We start from the raw sequence: 22,655 nt of genomic DNA, 5'->3' as shown, positions 1-22,655 counted from the left end.
GCGCCGCGGGGTTTGTTCGCAACGACGCCGCTAGGCGGCGCATAATGGTAAGACTAACTCGGCGAGTAAATTTCAGTTTCAAGGTTAGAGGTTGATATAGCGAACGTGTAGGAGCATGTTTTTGTGTAAACAGCGTCTCGCGAAGGCTGGTGTCGCGGCACAATAATTGGGATTTTTCTTGGAAAAGGGGGCGGGGTAACGGATTACGGAGGAGAGGGGTGATTTTTCTAGGAAACGGAGCGCTTGTCACGTAGACTAAACAATCTATCTACGCAGTGCGCAAAACAAAGGAAGAAATGATGTTGACGATCGACCCGATAACGATTCATTTAGTCGTAAAAAACCGTTTATTTAACTTTTTCACGCGCTGTCTCTCATTCGCGTGTTCGCATCATCTCTTTCTCATAAAGTTATATTTAAATGTATAATACTTTATAGCAATATGTAATTTATATATTTTAATAATTTCAATAAATTATTTTAATATCTAAATTTAAGGAGAAGGTAAGCGAAAGAACATAGGAAATACAAAAAAAATTATTTTAGTGTAATATATTCTTATAATAACATAATTTTGTAAAGGATACTTTTTTATATAGACAATTTTTATTAAAAATAATTTTATTTTTATAAAGGATAATTTTTTTACAATTTTTAAATGTTATCTTCTGTGAATAAATGATTTATTGCTTCCAGTATAAAAAGAGATTGGATAGATTTTTGTTGTTCCGTCATTTCTCAGAAATATTTTAATTTAAAATTTAAAATTTGTCAACTATTGCACTTTTTGTATATTTAGCCGATCACTTTATTAACAAATTCTCTTAGCTCCCTATAAATTCCCTATATATCGGAATTCGTATTTTAAACTTTATCTTCTAAACAATTTAAATTACTTCATGCGCATGACTATACATATCTAGAAAAATCTAGAGCTTTCTAATTTTTATCTGCGCGCGCAGACTAATTTTTCTAAAACGTTGCAGACGAAGTTAACGTTTTGACTAACATTACGAAGTTAAAATCATTCGATTCTCATCGTTCGAAGCGACAAGTTCGCGAGTGAAAAAGTATAACTCTCTCATCTGACTTTTTGATTAGTGTGTGTGTCAGCCGATATTACGAAGAAATAAGAACAAAGGCTAGTCACAAAGAAGACGCTAATAATTCTGAGAAGCGGATGTTCACTCGCGATATTCCTGATAAAGGGATTCCCGATAAGGGACTACGTGACTTCGAGGGAAGAAACGAGCAATTACATATGCTGCTATCGACAACATATGGACTCAACAGCTCCCATACGAAGGGAATTCATGTGGGTTTGCAAGCAACATCCAAGGGAGTTTTTGTGCCGTTGGTCAAATTAACCGGCAACTATGCGGACGGCGTTTATTTTGACGAGAAATCGTGGCAGTAGTTTCAAGAGAACATGGGACTCGTGAGCGAATATTTAAATGGAGAAACCAAATTGAAACCGAATTCTATCTCAATTAACAATATCTCCGTCAATTTTACCTCGGCCTACGGAGCAAGATCCATATTGCTGGCGTACAAGGAAAACGAGGAGAATACTTCCACCAGGACGGATCAACGAACAGACGAGGAAAATTGTCCACCGACGAAGAAACGAAAAACATATGCAATGGCAATTGTGATGCAGAAGCCTACATTTCTCGGACTGAAAAATATTGCGAAATGCATCGATGCACATTTATCACATTTAAAATCAGTGGCCGATAATGTTAACAATTGTGCGCGTTATCTTATTAAAGAAATAGAGTTAAATCTTTCTAAAAGTTATATAGATGAAGATATTGTGAAATTAACTCTCAGAGGAAATTACAACGACGTCGAGCATAATGTACGTACGCAAATAACCGATTTAACTTTACTCGATATGTATCTTAATATAGTATTTTTAGAACTTATTTTGCTGCGCTTTACCGAAATCCGTCGTATAATTTTGTCGAATCGCAGATTGTAAATTTTATAACATTATTGTTTGAACAATTTATCTACAGCCTTGCTTTTTAAGCGACTAAATTATATTTTTTCCCATGAAGAAGAATTTGTAGTAATAAACATTTTTTTGTAACTTCTACTTTCTTCTATTTTTCTTCAATCCTCACGTTCTCCGCAACAAATTCCTTTTCTCTTATTTTTTCAGGATTGGTCAAAGTCTACCTCGTAAATTTTTCGAATGCGCTCAATCTATATATATAAGTACCGTCGTCTGTATGTATGTATGTATGTCTGACCGCGAACTACTCATTCGTTAGTGGACCGAATTTTTACCAAAAGTATATGAAATAGGGGTAGAATTTCCCGGGGAGTGCCATGATGTGTATAGTTTTTTGTTACCGATTTTCTGAAAGCCGGTTTTTCTAATTTTTCTAATTTTTCGGGAAATAATTGACCGAATCTCAAAGAATTATAGATCAAACAGGGGTAGAATTTTCCGGGGAGTGCTATAAAGTGTATAATTTTTCGTTACCGATCTTTTTGGAAGCCGTACCGAAATTTTTTCAATTTTTCGGGAATTAATTGACCGAATCTCAAAGAATTGTATATGAAGTAGGGGTAGAATTTCTCGGGGAATGCTATAAAGTGTATAATTTTTCGTTACCGATTTTTTTGGAAACCGGTTCAAAAATTTTTCCAATTTCTCGGTTCAAAAATTTTATTAATTTTTCGAAGATGGATTTAATTGCCACTGGAAACCAGTTCGGATCTATATATATAAGTACCGTCTTCTGTCTGTCTGTCTGACCGCGAACTACTCATTTATTAGTGGACCGAATTTTTACCAAAAGTGTATGAAATGGAGGTAGAATTTTCCGGGGAGTGCCATGATGTGTATAATTTTTTGTTACCGTTTTTCTGGAAACCGGTTTTGCTTCCTTATAGAGGAAGCTTTGTTTTCATAAATTTCATATATGAACTTTTGATTGCGTATAAAGTTGGGTCTAATCAACCAAATTTAAATGAATTATATATGAAATAGGGGTAGAAGAAACCAAAGAAAAGATTGGTTTTGAGTTTTTGGTGCTAATATGTTCAGAATGTTCTAAAATGTCGAAATATTGCATTAAAAAAATGTCCGTATGTGTGTGTGTGTGTGTGTGTGTGTGTGTGTGTGTGTGTGTGTGTGTGTGTGTGTGTGTGTATGTATGTGCGTGTGTGTGTGTGTATGTGCGGATTAGATGTCCGTGGTTGCTCTAACTTCCGCAAATATTGATATATCGGGCTGTTTTTTTTTAATCGATAGAGTATCATTCAAGGAAGGTTGGTATTGAATTTGGCGATAATCAATAAACAGGTTCTTTTAAAAAAAAATTTGAATTTTTTTAGAAATGCCCGTGGTTGCTCTAACTTTTGCAAATTTTGAAATATTGGGCTATTTCTAATTTTATTATATTCTTCAGTCTTTTCTACCCCTATTTCATATATAATTCTTTAAGATTTGGTCAGGGGAGCGCCATGATGTGTACAGTTTTTGGTTACCGATTTTCTGGAAATCGGTTTTTCTAATTTTTCCAATTTTTCGGGAAATAATTAATTGAATCTCAAAGAATTATATATGAAGTAGGGGTAGAATTTCCCGGGGAGTGCTATAAAGTGTATAATTTTTCGTTACCGATCTTTTTGGAAACCGGTTCCGAATGACCGAATCTCAAAGAATTGTACATGAAGTAGGGGTAGAATTTTCCGGAGAGTGCTATAAAGTATATAATTTTTTGTTACCGACCTTTTTGGATTTTTCCGGAAATAATTGACCGAATCTCAAAGAATTGTATATGAAGTAGAGGTAGAATTTTCCAGGGAGTGCGGGGAGAGGGAAAAAAAGAAGGAAATACTTTTCATCGCCGCGAATAAAAGTGTCCACCCGTTGAGTGATTCGGGGATGGTATAATTTAGGCAATCCGGAGACTGCCATAAAGTGTATAATTTTTCGTTACCGATTTTTTGGAAACCGGTTTGGAAATTATTCAAATTTCAAGAAATAATAAGTATTAATTGACCGATTTTCTTGAAAACAGTGCCACAAGTCTTTTAATTTTTGAAGGATAAGTTTTATTTTTTATTAATGGATCAATTTTCTTGAAACCAGTGCCAAAATTTTTCTAATTTTTTGTTGATCTTGGTGAAACTGGTACCAAAAGATTACTAATTTTATGGGGATGGCTACTATGGGGTTGAAAATTGGAGGTTTCATGGTGTTCTATTGGTGCTCCTAATTAATCGGTGAGTTTGGGGAGAGGGGAATAGATTTTAAGCCCGCGCGATGCGCGGGCGAAAAATCTAGTAAATAAAAACTTTCATTTAAAACGGAATAATTTCGTCACGTCACGTACGAACTTGTCCGTTTCTGTTTTACAACCTCATTTCAGCAGGAAATAAGTCTCACGTAGGCAAATCTTAGAAACCAAGCGTATTTGATTATTTTGAAAACTCTTTGTCCAGATCCAAGTCTTAAAAAAACACGGTCATAAATCATGAAAACTATTCTCTAAAAACGATATATACGCGTCACGTCACAAAGCGAACCTGTCCGTTCCTGTTTTACAACCTCATTTCCCCAGGGAATAACGTAGGCAAATCTTAGAATCCAAGCGTATTTGATTATTTCGAAAACTCTTTGTCCAGACCCAAGTCCTAAAATCACGGTCATAAATCATGAAAACTATTCTCTAAAAACGATATATACGCTTCACGTCACAAAGCGAACCTGTCCGTTCCTGTTTCTCCCCCTCCCCTCGAGGCAAAACGCTCTTAAAAATTCCACTTTCCGTTTTCGGCATCTTAGCATATGACGACGACGACGATGTCCCTTCGGTCTCGCCGGCCGAAAAGGAGCGCGCCGTCGCTTTGCCTTATCTCAGGCTTAATCTTAAGTTTCCCGAAATCTCTATAGCAAGATGGTAGCTCGACCAGACAATTTTCTCCAATACGATAATGGGCGCCAGGTGCGATTACGCGCACCACGTTACTCTAAAATCTAAATCCCACGCGAAAGCCTAACGTATCTCAGGCGTGCAGTCCATAAGCGAGACCGCTGGTGGATCTCGGATGAAGGGAGGAGAGGGAGCGCAGCGACACACAAAGAAATAAAGCAAATTAAATAACAAGGGTAACGAGTATATTTAACGAGAAAAGAGAAGAAGACAGGATAGAGTATGATCTTCCGCAAAGGACCAACGACGGTCACAGCGCGTCCCGCAACGCTTCGCGAGATCGGCGAAGTATCTCGTTGCAACTCAATAATGACTGAGCGCGAATCAACTCTAGCGCGGAACAATATTCTAACGCGGGACGATACATTAACGCGGGATGTACCTTACGCAACGATACTCTAACGCGACACAATACTCTACGCCAACTGACGCGACACGATACTTTACGCGAGACGACACATTGACACGAGAATGATACGCTCCCGTGAGCGATACATTTTACGCAAACGATACATTAACATTACGCGGACCGAGACATTAACGCGAGCGATACCTTACGCCGAACGATACATGAACATTACGCCGGATTTCGCGGCATCGACGCACACTTACTTACAACGACGACACACGACACGATAATCTCCCAAAAATGACCGCGAATCCCCTTCGGATCACGCGAGTCCCAGATTGACCCCGCGATTGACCTCGGCCTTCACGCACGAAGCCTCGCGAGGTCCGCAATACGACACAACGATGCCCCGTACGCCGCGACGCGATCACGCGGAGGCCACGCTACGGCCCCGCGATGATACGGTGTCCGGTCGTGCGAAGAGCACCCCGCCCCAGAACGGCTCGATTACGCCCAGCGCATCTTCCCGTTCACGGCACTCTACCGAATTTTTATTACGATATCACGAAAGTCACACGGCAACTCACGCATCAAACGCTCCAATTCTCACGGACGATACCACGAAAATCACACGGAAACGCATCACACAGAAATCACACGAAAATCGGACGAATCACGAAACGCTGACTGTCGGCGGCCACGCATCCGAATCCCCGAGACGGGCAGTATCACTTTTCGCTTTCTCGGCCGGGCCCTTCCGCGGTATTTCTCTCGATACTCTAACACGGATCACACATTCTCGCGGCACAACGCGACTCCCGGGAGGGCCTCGGTATCGCGGCGATCTTACTTTTAGGTGCGTGAGTAGTGGCCTTACAAATAGCTTCCTTCTTCCTTCGCCGGCAGCCTGATCCCGAAATCGCTCGCAGGGGCAGGATGGTACCGTTCGCTATGGCGGCTCACACGACAGTAATTCTCTCCGTTCCGGCGGGACCACGCTGGGCCCGCGCGCCTGCGCGCCGGAGTTGCACCACTGCTGCCTCGCGCGATCACCGCGCCTCGCGCGCCCGCCGCGCCCGACTCCTGCTGCGCCCTATGCGCCTGCTGCGCCCGCCCGGGCGCCTCTCGCATGCGCCTCCACCTACCGGCGGGTGTTTCAAATCCACATCGAGTCCGGCTGTCCAGGCCGCGACTCGAAGACCGATCCGTCGACGACCAGGCTGGACCGGCCGTGGCCTGTCGATCGGTGGCGGAACTCCGGTAGTGGTTTTATCGCGGGACGGGGACCTTCGTCGGGGCGTCCTCCTTCTCGGTCCCTCCGTGCCCCGGGCCGTCATTCTGGTTGCGGGCGACGCGGCCTCCTGTTAGGTGCCCGTGGTCCCGGCTATGGGCCCCAGCGTGACCCGACCGTCGGCCGTCCCTCTCCTCGGTAAGCTTCCGGCTGCCCACCTGCAATAATCCCTCGGTGCGACCTTACGCCGTTACAGAGATCCCTGGCCAGCTGCTCCGCACCCTCGCTCATAACCTGTAAGTCTTAGATGGTATAATTTAGCCTAACGGTAACGCTAACGCCTCGCCCGCTCGGGTGGAGGCACCACCCTTGACGCCCACCTCGGCCGAGCTACCATCCGGGCCGGGGACGTGACTACGTCACGTCACAAGCATCATAACCTTTTTTGAGCTTAGCGTCGTCTACCATGTGCTCCCGCCAAAATGGCGCTGGTCGGCTCTCCCGCTATTTTTCTGCGTGACTTCAGCGTCATCCACCACGTGCAGGTCCAAAAAGACGCTGGACATCTTAGGCGGGAGAGCCAATCAGACGCTGGGTAGGTATGGGGTATCCAATCAAAACGCGCCATTTAGTTACTATTTTGAATACGACATTTTTGTTTCGTAGTCGTCTACCACGTGCAGTCCTAAAAAGTCACTAGACACCTTAGGTGGGAGAGCCAATCAGACGCTGGGTAGGGGTGCGTTCCGTTTCACGCATGAACCGCATGAAACACAGCGCATCGCATAAGCGCATTGTCTCGGTCCGTTTTTCCCATCACTCTTACTGCACATAGAGAAACGGAACAGACCCATGCCCATTTCGGCTGTTTGTAAACAGACATGGCAGATAAGGGGGTCAATCATGTATTAATGTGGAACGTGGAAAGTGAAAAGTTTTATATGACTATCTCTTTCTATTTAACATCAATAGAAAGAGAGATTTTTCATTTTTCACGTTTCCATCCTAGGGGAAAAGATTCATGATTGACCCCAAGATGTCGGCTGATAATGTGCTTTCTGTGGTTTCTTTCGTTATTATTTGTAGCCAGATTGATGTTGATGGAAAAGATGATAATGATGAAACCACTTCGTTATCTAGCAGCAGTGAAGAAGATTCCAGTGACGAAGAAAATCAAATGCGTACCTTATATGCCATATTAATGGTGAATGAGACGCGAGGTGAAACTCTTTAGATGGAAAAGTTGACCGATTATGTGGAAAGAGTTGTCCCAGGATACTCCAGAATCACTTTTAAAGAACATTTTAGGTTTGTGAATGTATTTCCTGTCAACAACTGATAAATGCAAATCGGCCATATGTTTGACTTTGGCTATATTGCAGGATATTTCCAGAGACTTTTCAAATGGTTTTGAGACTTTTAAGGCCAGCTGTGAATGCTACAAATGCTCGTGGAAAAAAGCAAATATCTTTAGAAAAGCAGCTTATGATAACGTTATGGTTCATGGCTACTCCAGATTCATATCGGTATGTATTTGATTATGTTAAAACTACTAAAAGAAACAATATAGTATTGCAGCTGTAATCCTATCGTTCTGTATACACAGGTCTGTATGTGTCAAGTTCGGTGTAGGAAAGACTACTGCATTGCGCGCTGTGAGACGTGTGACTTACGCCCTTCACTGCCTAGCACCACGTTTTATTAAATGGCCAAGAGGAGAGGAGGCTACTTGTGTGATTGAAGAATTTCAAAGAGCGAAGGATTTTCCAGGCGTCATTGGGGCTGTTGATGGTTCTTTTATACAGATACGAGCTCCTAAAGAAGATGCAGCCTCTTATATTTGTAGGAAAAAATATCCTACTATTCATCTTCAAGCTGTGTATGATGCTCGGAGTCTATTCACTCATTGTTATGCCGGCCATGTAGGATCTGTACATGATGCACGAGTTTTTAGAAATTCTCCTTTAGCTGAGTTCATCCAGAAGCCAGATGAGTATTTTCCCTCGAATTCTCACCTTCTTGGAGATGCAGCATATACATTTCACTCACATGTCATGGTACCGTTTAGAGATAATGGACATCTTACTCCAAGGCAAAAGAATTTCAATTATTGCTTATCATCTAGTCGCATGGCCATTGAAAGAGCCTTTGGGCTTTTGAAAGTGAGATTTCGAATTTTGCTCGATTGTCTGCCTCTCACTGATATCACTAAGATACCACAGTTTATTATTGCATGCTGTGTCATGCACAACATCTGCATACTGCAGAATGACAATGTTGATGTTGTTGTTTGTTTTAACAATGAGAATGTTGCCCCTGGTGTCATAGCAGCAGATGCAGATTTTGGTAATCAAAAGAGAACGAGGATCATGAATGAATTGAGGATGAGACTTGGAAATGAAAATAATTAAGTGTTTCTCTGAGGTGGCTTTTAGATTAAAATGATTTTAAAGTATATAAATGTTTAAAATTTAAGAAATTGAAATAGAAATAGCTTCTATATACAGGGTGGTTCCGGACATTTGCGTCGCCGGACACGGGTTACTTAACAAAAATTGTTCAATTTACCGAGATCTAGCACCCCTTTAAGTTTGTCGCAAATGTCCGAAACCACCCTGTATATTTTAATTAATTGTTCAATGAGTTAGAAGCAGTCTCGTTTATTTATATGTACAGAGTAATTATAAAAAGGAAATAAAGGTATCTAAAATCAATGTTTGGTTATTTATTGCACATATATTTATTTGCAATTTTATATACCAACAGTAAGAATAAGTTACAAAATTACAAAAAATAACATTTTTACTCTTATGGCGATATTTAAAAAAAAAACAATTCTCAATGGACATCATCGCCCATCGTGTCTAGTGTGCTAGTCTTGCTAATTATTATCATAATTATTATCACAGAATGCAATACTGCTAGAGATGGCCGTTACTTATTAATTGAACTACACTACTAATAAAACTAATAATGTGATATCGAAATTATTTCAAATAAAAAAACAACATTAACACCTATACAAAACAACATAAGCATATTTAAGAAACTTTCGTTATGTGGGTATCCTCCAACGCATATTACAGAATGTCATAATACTACTTGAGCTATTCTTAAACTAAAGTTACTTGCGTTCTGCAATTTTAGCGAGTAGTTCAATCAGAGACTGCTGGAGCTGCATTCTATCTTTGTGCATTTCCTGCTGTTCTTGTCTAATCTGCTTCCACTTATTTTCCTTTTCTGCTCTCCGTTGTTCTCTGCCCTCCCTTTCCTTCTGTTTATCTTCTTTGATTTCTGTGATGAACTATTCCAAAATTGATTCTACCCGTCTTTTCTTCGGTTTTGGCTCATCTGCTGCTAAGTTCTCTGATGAAATAGATGATGAAGAGCCTGGACGGGATGGACCATCGCTGCTGGCTATTGATACAGGTGCTACCCATGCTTTTTCTCCAAATATTGAATCCATAACAGAGTAAAAGGCCCAAGAACTTGAATGATTACCTGATTTCTTACTGCTGTCACTTATATTTTTGTATGTTCTTTTTAGTCCGGACATTTTATTTTGACACTGAGCAGTAGTGACATTGTACTTTGCCTTCTTCATCTCATTTGCAATTTCCATCCATATTTTGTTGTTGCGTTTTAGACCCGAGGCAAAATCAGACTCTTTATCTCGATAGGTCTCCAAAAACAAAAGAACTGTCTGATCTAGCCATACGAAGGACTCCTTCCTGGCTTCGTTTGCTTGAGATGTATCTGCAGGCTCTCCTGCTTTGTCAGCCCTGGCTTCGTTTGCTTGAGATGCATCTGCAGGCTCTCCTGCTTCGTCAGCTTGTAATTCTTTATTAATTACCGCCATACTCCGTCTCTCACTTTCTCGGGCCACCAAAAACTTGATAACTTCCTTATCTGTCAGAGTAAAATAAAATTTCAGTTACTTAGAGTTCTAAAAAAGCATTTTACAAAGAGTGAGTGCTATTCCATATAAACAATAATATTTCGATTGGAATTCTACGTTCCAGATATGAAATCTGTCCCACATAAATAGAAAACACAATCCTTAATGAGCATATTAAATGAATATTACACTACTGTCTTTTAAGAAATCTTGAGGTTTGAGGTTAAAATCAAAACTTCTGACGATATTAATACTTACCGCCTGAAATTCGGTATTGGACACGTCGAACACCCACAATTCATCATTAATAAAAATTTCTAGTTTTTTCGAAGCCATTTGTTATGCATTTCAATTTCATGAATAACAAATTCCTAATAGTAAACTTTGCAGACTACATCATCTCGGGAGCTGAGGCAGCTCATGCGCTCTCATGCGCTGCACAACATGGCGCGGCATTGTGGTGGGAGAACGTTCCCATGCGCGCACGAACTGCATATGGAGTGAAATGGAACGATCTTGTGCGCTTCTATGCGCATCATGCGTGAAACGGAACGCACCCTGTGAAACGGTCTCAGCACCATCAACGTTCATCATCTGTCGGCGGATAGTGCGTTTAAAGATTATGTCGATCGATGGCGTTCCAAAAACTTCAGGTAATTATGCATTTTAGGGGAGGCACCTCCGATGACCTTGACCTTGACATATGTTGTCAAGGTCACCCTCCTGAGTGACCTTCAGAAAGTTTTAGCCGGCGCTCGTTTTTTATTAAAAAGTTATAAACAAAAAAAGTTTGAAAAATGTAGCAGTTATTTTGAGTACTAATAGACATAAATGACTGATATTTATGTGGAAATAGTACATGTATGAACGAAGGAAAATTATTTGGTAAAAGTTTACAATAACTTACACAGCTCGGATTACTTTGACCTTGACATATGTTGTCAAGGACATAATACTGAATAACTTTTCCTTATAACTTAATCGGCGGTCGCTGCTTATTAAAAAGTTATAAACAAAAAAAGTTTGAAAAATATAGCAGCTATTTTGAGTATTGAAAGGTATAAATAACTAATATATATGTCAAAATAGTTCACGCATACACTTTTCACGCGAACCGAGATTTACCCACACCCTCCCCCTGCTTTCGGGGGAGGTGCGGTAGCCCCTGCCTCGCTTACGTGTGTACTTGTTGCGACGTAAACATTTCTCCTCGCGACCCACATGGGTTCGTGGCGCGCTTTCCAAGCTTGTTATGTCGAAATAGTTCACGCATACACTTTTCACGCGAACCGAGGTTCACCCACACCCCCCCCCCCTGCTTTCGGGGGAGGTGCTATAGCCTCTCCCTCGCTTACGTGTGTACTGTTTGGTAAATATTGGCTATGGTAAACAAACTTGTAAAGCGCGCCACGAACCCATGTGGCATCTTGTTTCGCGTGGATTTGTGTCCTTTGTATCTAACGTATTACTAGTCGGTCTTTGACTTCCAAAGCAAACATGCGACTACACGAGTTTCTGGCTATTGTCAAAGACAAAACTAAATTAATTGACTTTTTAGTACAATATCGTGTGATACGTGACAAAATGACTTGTCCACATTGTGGTTCTTCAACAACCTTTTCACGAGAACGTTTATTATTAGAGTGTCACAATGTACGGTATGAAGCAAGAAAGAAAAAAAGAAGACGGTTGTGGTGTAATTTTCGTAAAAGTGCGCTTCATGAAACTTGGTTTTCGAATGGAAATTTAGGCTTACAAAAAGCTTGTCGGTTTATTGCATATTTTTTGATGATCCGTCCACCGCGTCAACCATTTCTGAAAGTAGAATTAGAGATGTCATCAAAAACTGTTGTTGATTGGAGTAATTTTTGTCGTGAGGTATGTGCGTTTTTGTTCCATATTTGGATCACATATTTTTCTTTCTCTTTATATTTTTCTTTTTTTGTTTTACATTTCTATCAGCTGTGTATTCAATGGGTGGATAAGATCAGCGAACAAATAGGCGGAAAAGGATGTATAGTAGAAGTGGACGAAGCTAAAATTGGAAAACGCAAATACAACAAAGGACGTCTCGTCGATGGTCAATGGATATTTGGTGGTTTCGAAAGAAATACAAAAAAACTATTTATTGAATCCGTTCCTAATCGATCAGCTGAAACTCTTTTAGAAGTTATAAAACGGTGGATTAAACCAGGAACAACTATAATTTCCGATTGCTGGAAAGCTTACAATTGTTTAGAAAATAATGAATACAAGCATTTAACTGTTAACCATAAATATAATTTTGTTGATCCAGAAACTAAAGCCCATACGCAAAATATTGAACGTGCATGGAGAGATACACGAGGTGCAATACCTCGTTATGGAACACGCACTGAACATTATGCAGGCTATATTGCAGAATTTTTATTTAAACGTCAGTTTATTTTTGATGAACGTATTCATGCATTTTTTACTATAATGGCAGATATATATCCCATATAAGTTGAAAATAAATTCTTAAATTACATACATATATTTATTTATTGTTTATCATTTTTGTAAACCTACACAACCTACACGTAAGCGAGGGAGGGGCTATCGCACCTCCCCCGAAAGCAGGGGGGGTGTGGGTGAACCTCGGTTTGCGTGAAAAGTGTATGCGTGAATTATAACTTTTTTTGTTTATAACTTTTTAGCAGCGACCGCCGATTAAGTTATAAGGAAAAGTTACTCAGTATTATGTCCTTGACAACATATGTCAAGGTCAAAGTAATCCGAGCTGTGTAAGTTATTGTAAACTTTTACCAAGTATATATACAATTGTATATGTTAGAAAGCATAATATAAAGTATTCCCTGCTTTAATCAAAAGCATAAACTGTTCTTTGCTTTAAACATTTAATTGAAATAACAGTATGTAAATACATTATTACCTTTTATTATTCTCTTTTTAATACATATATTATTAATTTTTACGTGGTTCGAAATTTAAATCTAACATTTCTTTGAAATAAACGTGGTAACTATAAACACGACTACGTCGATCTCGTCCAAATTCCTACAAATTTATGAAAGACATTTAATAAATATACATATATTTAATATAGTTATCAAAAATTAAAAGACTTACTTCGTGATTTAAATAACGAAACCTATCTTTGACATTGCGCTTTCTTTCGTTTGTGTATGCTTCTTTCAAGGTAAAAGTTAAAATGTCGTGTAGAAAATCTTCTAAAATTGCATTTAAATATGCAAAATTCACTATAATCATCCAATTATGATCCTTGAAATTTTTGTCCCAAAACATTTTTCTTATAAATTTAGGCCAAGTTTTCGCATCACCAACAACATCTTGAGCCGCAAGCCAAGAATTTTTATTTATTTGGTCTATTGAATATGCCATATTATATAAATATATTGTCCACATAAAATCGCTTGTCCACAGCGTGAAATTATTTCGGTAACTGAGTAGTATCTGAAAAGGTGAATCTCGCGTAAAGCTATGTTTACATAGAAGTATAAACATAGGAGTAGGAATAGATTTAAATTTTGCACCACGTAAAATTTAATAATATATGTATTAAAAAGAGAATAATAAAAGGTAATAATGTATTTACATACTGTTATTTCAATTAAATGATTAAAGCAAAGAACAGTTTATGCTTTTGATTAAAGAAGGGAATACTTTATATTTATGCTTTCTAACATATACAATTGTATATATATACTTTTCAATATACCAACTATTCTCTGCTTTAAATAACTTTTCTTTCAATATACCAACAATTCACTGCTTTAAATAATTTTCCTTCGTTCATACATGTACTATTTCCACATAAATATCAGTCATTTATGTCTATTAGTACTCAAAATAACTGCTACATTTTTCAAACTTTTTTTGTTTATAACTTTTTAATAAAAAACGAGCGCCGGCTAAAACTTTCTGAAGGTCACTCAGGAGGGTGACCTTAACAACATATGTCAAGATCAAGGTCATCGGAGGTGCCTCCCCTAAAATGCATAATTACCAAACTTCACTTTGATCTCAAAACGGAAGAGATGTGACCACTGCATGAACATGAGAAACGTAGTGCAGATGAAAGAAGCGAGATCGAAAACGAAAGTATCGTTAAAGCGTGTATGTCGAGTTTTCAAACCGATAGATCAAAGGAAGTTAATCGCGCTGCGCAAAAAATGTTTCCGTGAAAGACGGCAGAAGAAGACAGCCCAGAAACGCATACAATTATTACAGGAATCCTTGCAAAATAAGGCAACCGAAATTGCTTCGATTCGTGGCGAAACGTTGGCCGACAGATGCTCGAAATTAAATGTTCCAGCAGGTCAACAAACTGTACTCAGAGAAATAATCGCGGCTACAGGGAAGAAAAACGACAAAAGTCGGCGTTACGGGGAGGAGTGGATTATGCTATGTCTACTGATAAACATAAGATTACCAGGTTACTGCTACGAGTTCTTCCGTAAGAATAAATTTTGCCACTGCCCTTGTTCATCGAACGATCCGCAGTTATTTCTCACTTGTCGACATGAAATGCGGTTTCGACGAAGAGTTTGCGAAATTGCTCGCAAAACATTTTGAGACGAAAACGCTTTTGCAGCGACATGGTGTACTTCTGCTCGACGAAATTAACTTGAGGAAGTCAGTGGCCGTGTGTTCAAAAAACCTAACTTATGTTGGATTAACTTATTTCGGTAACGATGGGCCGTAATCGACTAACATTGAAGATCAAACAACACATGGTCTCGTCCTCATGTTTCAGCCTCTTGCTGATTCATACACACAACCAATCGCAGTGTTTGCTTCGAAAAATCCTGTAAAGAGTGATGAGCTCGCGAAGCTAGTTATTAAAGCTATTGCGTACCTGGAAAAAACCGGAGCGAAAATTCACGGAATCATCGCCGACGGCGCATCGACGAACGCAAAGATGTGGTTCCTATTGGGTGTCTCAGGTTCGATGGAGGATACAAAAACGTGGTTCACGCATCCTGTAGATGACGACCGGAAAGTTTTCGTCTTCTCTGATGCGCCCCATTTCATCAAAAATGTTCGGAACAGGCTGTATAACAAGAAAAAATTGCGGGTAAGTTTTCAGAAGCTTATGATTGCTTTGAAAGTATTTTGAACCGTAAACAATGAAACTTAACGTAGAAGAATTTAAAAAAACTCACTTGAATGACGTGTCCTTGGAAACCCAACCTGAACAAAAAAAAAGATAAGGAAGTGTTAAGAAGGCCACGCAAGAGCATAACTCATTTTTTTTTCATTATTACCTACCGTGATGACGCCTTCATTAATTGAAGGAAGAACTTACCTGACTAACGTATCTCTGGGAACTCGACCTGAAAAAAAAGATTAAGAAATATTAAAGATTACTTCGACTAAACTCCGATTAACTTAATCGTTGATTAGTCCATTGGAAATGACCAATCGCATTTGCTCATTAAGCAGATTAACAAATGCGATTGGTCATTTCCAGTGGACTAATCAACGATTCAGTTAATCGGAGTTTGGTCGAAGTGGTCCTAAGAAAGTCACGCGAGAGCAAGACTCATTTTTCTCATTGTTACCTACCTTTATGATGCCTTCATTAATTGAAGGAAGAACTTACCTGACTAATGTATCTCTGGGAACTCGACCTGAAAAAAATTAAGAAATATTAAGGGTTACTTTGACCAAACTCTGATTAACTTAATCGTTGATTAGTCCATTAGAAATGACCAATCGCATTTGCTCATTAAGCAGATTGACAAACGCGATTGGTCATTTCCAGTGGACTAATCAACGATTAAGTTAATCAGAGTTTAGTCGAAGTGGCCCTTAAAGAGAGTCACGCGAGAGCATGACTCATTTTTCTCATTGTTACCTATTCTCATGATGCCTTCATTACTTGAAGGAAAAACTTGCTTGACTAACGTATCCCTGGAAACCAGACTTAAAAAGAAAAAAAATTTTTGAGAAAGTAACGCGAGAGCATAACTTACCTGATACATTGCAATGAAATTAATGTTTATGTGTTCGGTTCCGCAGGTTAAATCCCCTGGCGAAAATAAGAAGCCTTATAGAGCATTGACAAACGTTTGGTGAGGGTTTTCTGAGCGTTTATACGCTTTCAAACGTTGTAAGAACATTTACACAACGCTGTTGGGTTGTAAACGCTTTCGGAACGCTTATCAAACGCTGTATAAAACGTTTCGTGAAAATTCTGTAATGCTAAGCCAACGCTTTTCAGAGAACGCTTAGTGAACGCTGATACAACTTCGTATAGAGAGTTTGCTGTCAGACTTTACAAACGTTTATCAAACGCTTTTCCCAACGCCGTAAGACAAGCGTTTTCCCTTTGCTCAGCAAATGCTCTTCTAATGCGGCGAATTGTAGGGCGTTTGTGCAAACGGTTTGAGAACGCTTAAGAAACGCTTTATCCGGCGCCGTAAGACAAGCGTTTTCCTTCCGTTCAACAAACGTTCTTCTAACAATGCCGCTAGGCGGCGCATCTTTCTCGCATTTAAAATACATCCAGCTGCGTATATAAGCAGACCCTCTGCGAGGCGAAAGCAGATTTTAACATTTAACGCTCTTTCCGCCGTTTCTTCTAACGACAAGAGTAAACGCCTGTTAAACGCTCAATAAAGGCTGCACGCAGTTTCCAATGATGAAAGCAAACGCTTTCGACTTATTAACAGAGGATCTCTAAATGTTTTAGGCCCGGTCTACAATGGATGTATTGTAGGTCGTAAGTCGTAAGAATTGGCCAATCACAGTTAATTATTCTTTGACCGCAAGAAGAACCCTAAAGCGATGCAATTTCCGCTTTTCAAACGCTTTTCAAACGGATTACTGGCCGTTTTCAAACGCTCAACAAACTCCCGTAAACGCTGTGCAAACGCTGTGAAAATGCTGTGCAAACTTTCAAAACGCTTTACAAACGTCTTTCAAACGCTAAAGCGTTGCAATTTCTGCTTTTTAAACGTTTTACTGACCGATTCTAAACGCTCAACAAACTCCCGCAAACGCTCACGTAAACGCTTAACAAACGCTTATGAAACTTTCTATTTTCGCCAGGGTCGTCGAACAATTACATATGTTGGGATTACATCGCAGCTCTGTTCAACCTTGACATCCAACATGCTGGGAATGTGAGAGCCTGTCCAAAGTTAACACAACGGTTGTGTTAGACAGCACTTCGAAAATGCGCGTTCGACTCGCGACACAGGTAGTTTATGTTCCACTCACGTTTTCACTTTTTTTAAATAGTTTGTCCATTTCGTGAGTAATGTGTTTTGTATTTGCGCTGTTACAGATTTTTAGCAACTCTGTGGTACAAGGGCTAAATTTTTATTTACGCTATAACTCAGAAGGACCTCTGAAAGGATGTGAGGAAACGATCGGGTTCTGTAAACGAATGAATGATATGTTCGATGCGTTGAACCGCAAAACTCCGAATGAAGGGGTTACCCCGGAGAGAGTAAAGACTTCAAGGTGTGCATTTAATGCTTCTCGAAAAGTTTACCATCAATTATCGAAAATTTGTTTACCTTCGTCGACAATTGCTTTCGTACAAGCGTTATCTTATAACTTCAGGTATTGCAAGAATCTCTTGAATGGTTAAACGAGTGGGAGACAGCATTGCAAAAAGGTGAGATAACGGCTGATGAATATTTAACAAGAGAGACTTCGAAAGCGTTGCGAATATCTCTGCGATCTACTATGGATATGTGCTGTTATCTCATCGAAAAATTTGATTTCCAATATCTATTAACAGGAAAAGTTAATCAAGATAACTTGGAGGTACTTTCCAATTTATATTGACTTTTTAAATACAATAATTACTTGCAATAAATAAATGTACATGTACGTACGATTTTTCTAGAAATTCTTTGGCACCATTCGTCAAGCCGCAGGGTGTAACGATCACCCACACAGCCCCACGTTCTTGCAGCTGTATAAAATATTGTCGGTGTATAGCATCATAAAGCCTCCAAAATTCAGAAACTGCATTGTGTCCGAACAATCGTCGCCACAGTTTCTGCTGTCATTGCAGGATTTAAAAACAGCCTATGGGCAAAAGTCTGAGGCGAAAAGTGTTAAGTATCAACGTGAAATTCGAGCGAAGCTAGACGAGATTCTGCAGCACGACGATTGGGAGGCAGATGACGTCATTGAGAATAATCCTGACCACGATTATGCCCTGTCCGATTCCCTTATCCTTGACTGTATTATTTACTACGTTACAGGTTTTTTATTTTAAGATCTATTTCTTAAAATCCTATCGTAGGTATCTTTGTATTGTAGACTGACATTGCTTCTCGTTGTCGCCATGAATTGCTATTGCATGCTTTAGTTTTGTTCATAGATATCGTAGACTAGAACATTTCCTCTCGTTGCATGTCATCCGGACATGCGATATACTCCTTTACATATTTATATGGGATTCACAGGTTACCTATGTAAGCAAGTATTGAAAATTCACAAAAAATGCGTTACTTGTCAAGAAGCGATAAAATCAGACTCTTCTAGTGCATCTTCAGTATCGCATTTGGTCGATCTGAAATCAAGAGGAGGACTGATTCACGCAAATTTGAGTTTTTTCAACTTAATTCGTCACGTAGAGGCATGTTTTGCTAAATATGCATCCCGGCGCGATGTTTTTGATTGCACGCTAGATGAAGTTATGTCTACTTTTAAATTTACTTTTCCTTGCAAAGAGCACGCCTCAGACATTTTGTCATATTTAATAATATATTACATACGGCTAAGAATGAGGCAAAATGCACACCAGAAAAATCTCCAAGTCGCAAAGAAATGTTGTGAAAAAAAATTGTCCAAATTGACGAATCAATAAAATTTTTATTCATGATTTTCAATGTTATGTTTCACCCTCTTCCCCCTTCTGAATAAATCGATTAACGAAATTTTAGATTTCTTTCAATATTTATAATGATGAAATTATTCATTTATGCAACGTATAATAGGCATATTAATTTTCGTTTTATTTCTTATTCTCTATTTTTCCGGAAATATCCATACATATACATATATCATACACACGGTCTTATATATCATACATACATACATACATACATACATACATACATACATATATATATATATGTATATATATGTATATATATGTATATATATATACATATGTTTATGAAGCGGCAGTTTACAGAACAATTTTTGCTATCCATAGGCAGTTTTCGGGACATTTGGCAGTTTTCGGGTACGTCCTGAAATTCATGTATACAAATGGGTAGTTTTCGGGTCAGACCTGAAATCCGCCTTTCGATAAGACTGTCCCGAAAGATGCCTCAGCGTAATATTTCTTTATACGTATATAACTGTACAGTTCATTTTCGTTGTATATAAAACGGAATATTGAGTATATAAGGGTAATGATAACATGGAACATATCTCTCTATTACAAGCAAAGTAAAAAGATAGTTTCAACGTATATATTTATTTTATTATGCAATGTATAGAGAAATTTTCTAAAAGTGTCCTGGTACTTGCCAATGCATCTATCTTTAATTTGTATATACCAAAAAATGTTTTGTGGAGTAAATGTAGAGTATATACTATAAATCTTGGTATATATATATACATATAAATGACATTACTGATTATCAGCATTAAAATTCTATACAATGTGATATAATTGTAGCGCTATGGTCGGGTTAAGTAGTCAATATGTACGTAACAATTTAGAATAATATATAGTGTTAAATAACTTAAATATCATAAATAGATATGCAAGAATACTTCTATGTATTGTATAATATTCATTATGCCGATTGATCAGCTTATCGATCGAAAAATCAATCAACTATATCATCTATTATTTTAATATACATATACCATACAGTATAATAATAATAGTGCTTTTGAAAACTTAAAGCTTCGTTGAAAAGTGTTTCACTCTTTCTATGATTTCAGTTTCGTTATTTAATATTATACAATACTGAATGTAAAGTTATTGAATATAATTAAATTATATTAATATATATGTACATATTTTTGGAAGCTCCCATAAATTTAATGCATGACAAACACAAACGTAGTTAGGAATGTTATATAAATTTAGTTATATGTATATTAATATAAATTAATACAAATTAATATCAATTTAAAATATAAATTAATATAAATTAATAATTATTATTGCATTTATCATTGAAGCAATGCGACTACTACCAATTTATTTCTTGCAAAGAAGACAATGAGCCAAACACTTCAATTCCGGTGAATTTACAAAAACATGGTGTCAGTAGGTTAGGTTATAATCCAAAACATGTCATATAACACATTTTGTAACAACGTACTCTTAGTATTTCAGTATTAACATAATATTCTAATTTTACTCTTAGTATTTATTAGTATTACAATACTATTTCATTTTTTCTTTACAAGTTACTGTAAGTAGAGTAAGTGTATCAATAATACACAAGCAAACAATGTGCAAAACTAATATTTGTTATGTACAATCCTCACATCGTCATATAAAAATAAATCAGTAATTTAATTGTGACTCCCACAACAATATATCAAATAATTTCTTTTTACCAATATTCTGTGTATAATAACTAATATTATGTTTTATTATTAAACAGTGCAGGAAATAATAACAAGTAATATTTATCACATTTTTCCTTATAGCAGCATTTTTATATTTATTCTGAGGATCAGGTAATATATTTATACGTACATTGTCTCCTTGAGAACAATAAAGTTACAAGTCTTGGTACATCAAGTATAAAAACATTGCTTTAAAGAACTTATATATTTCATGTGTATGAAGATTATTCTTATTGACAATGATATATTATTTTTCTTCATCTGACTATGACCTGTAAATCATGTAATCTGTAAATCTTACAAATTACATGAAAGAAGTTAACTTACCAAGTTTGAAGGATATACAAGTGTTACACAAGTACCTATTACAGGAAAAGAAATCTAATTATGGAAAAGTGCAAAGAAGCTTTTCATATAATAAAAATAGCTTAATTTAGCTGAGAGTACTCTTCTATTTATACTTTTATTTAATAGCAGAAGACCAGATGAGCTGAAGCACGTTCTTATCGACGATTTTGAAAAATATGAAAGTTTAAACAAAAATAATTATCACGATTTATTTAATACTCTTACTAAAAAAATGAAGATAGCAAAAAAATATGTAAGGCTTGCAATAATAGGTAAACTCGAAAGATCTGTGCCTGTTCTTTTATCACTTAATTTAGTACAATGTATACAAATGATACTTATTGAAAAAATGCTAAGTACCAGAAAAGAATCTGTATTTTCGGTCTTTCTTCAACAGTTAGTAATCGTTATAAATATTTAAGAGCCTGTGATTTGATGCGAGAGTATTCATCAGCATGTGAAACACGTGTACACCACAGTTTACGAAGTATCAATTACGTACACATATTGCGACGCTGTGAAATTTTGGATATAACTGAATTTCAGACATAGCTTTTGGCTGAGCACGTAGCAATTAATCCATAAAGAACGTTATAGACAATCCTGTCTTAACATCGTTAGAAAAAGCCTCGAGCAACACATGATTTACAGGTCATAGTCAGATGAAGAAGATAATAATGCTGATAAAGAGGACGATGTAAAAAATTATCACGTACCTACTGTAATGTCTACTAATAAAGTACTTACTAATGAACAAAATAAAATTGAAAGTACAAGCTCTGATTCAGAATAGGAGACTAAAAATGAAGTGGAGATACAAGAAAAATCACGAACATCTAATTGTAAGCACAAGACACGTTGAAGCAGTAAGTATAAACGTATATACAGGAGAATATCCTTCTTTTACTAGGTGCGCAACTAAGTTTCCGGGTTTCACACATAGATGGCACCAATAACACATGTACTCGACTTACATGTCTGAAGTTGTCTGAAGTTATAGCTTGGATATCTGTTAACAATAACCAGTCGTTATATAAACACATATCGCAACGCAAAAATATTTTTTCTAACAACGGAGATGTCGAGTTTTGTGCCAAATAAACAGCATTTGCGGGAAGCTTTGCTTTTCTGCTTTAACTTGAAAAAAAAATGCAGCTGAAGCACGTCGTTTGCTTGAGGAGGCCTACGGCGAACATGCACCATCGAAAACTACCTGTGAAGATTGGTTTAAACGCTTCAGAAGTGGCGATTTCGACACTGAGGACAAGGAGCGCTTTGGTGGGAACAGAAAGGAATCGTGTA

General features: G+C 37.9%; 1 protein-coding gene and 2 pseudogenes across 1 annotated transcript in view; 2 read left to right on the top strand and 1 right to left on the bottom strand.

Moving 5' to 3' along the window:
- LOC139778689 (putative nuclease HARBI1) overlaps positions 1-19,287 on the top strand; it is a 28,165-nt gene extending 8,878 nt beyond the window's left edge. The window contains exons 2-7 of the mRNA XM_071716752.1: positions 7,676-7,843; positions 7,918-8,061; positions 8,142-17,643; positions 17,731-17,909; positions 18,012-18,218; positions 18,301-19,287. Coding sequence (XP_071572853.1) covers positions 7,770-7,843; positions 7,918-8,061; positions 8,142-8,946 — 1,023 coding nt within the window. The 5' untranslated portion in view covers positions 7,676-7,769 and the 3' untranslated portion in view covers positions 8,947-17,643; positions 17,731-17,909; positions 18,012-18,218; positions 18,301-19,287. The remainder of the gene's footprint in view (positions 1-7,675; positions 7,844-7,917; positions 8,062-8,141; positions 17,644-17,730; positions 17,910-18,011; positions 18,219-18,300) is intronic.
- LOC139778692 (uncharacterized) lies at positions 591-2,099 on the top strand (annotated as a pseudogene).
- LOC139778693 (uncharacterized) lies at positions 9,660-10,769 on the bottom strand (annotated as a pseudogene).
- Positions 19,288-22,655: the final 3,368 nt, after the last annotated feature.

The sequence above is a fragment of the Temnothorax nylanderi genome, unplaced genomic scaffold (genome assembly GCF_030848795.1).
Source record: "Temnothorax nylanderi isolate EJ_2023f unplaced genomic scaffold, tnyl_v1.0 TNYL_tig0192_pilon, whole genome shotgun sequence".
Taxonomy (NCBI): Eukaryota; Metazoa; Arthropoda; class Insecta; order Hymenoptera; family Formicidae; genus Temnothorax; species Temnothorax nylanderi.
Note: the sequence above shows the minus strand (reverse complement) of the source record. Positions and strands in the feature narration are given on the sequence as shown.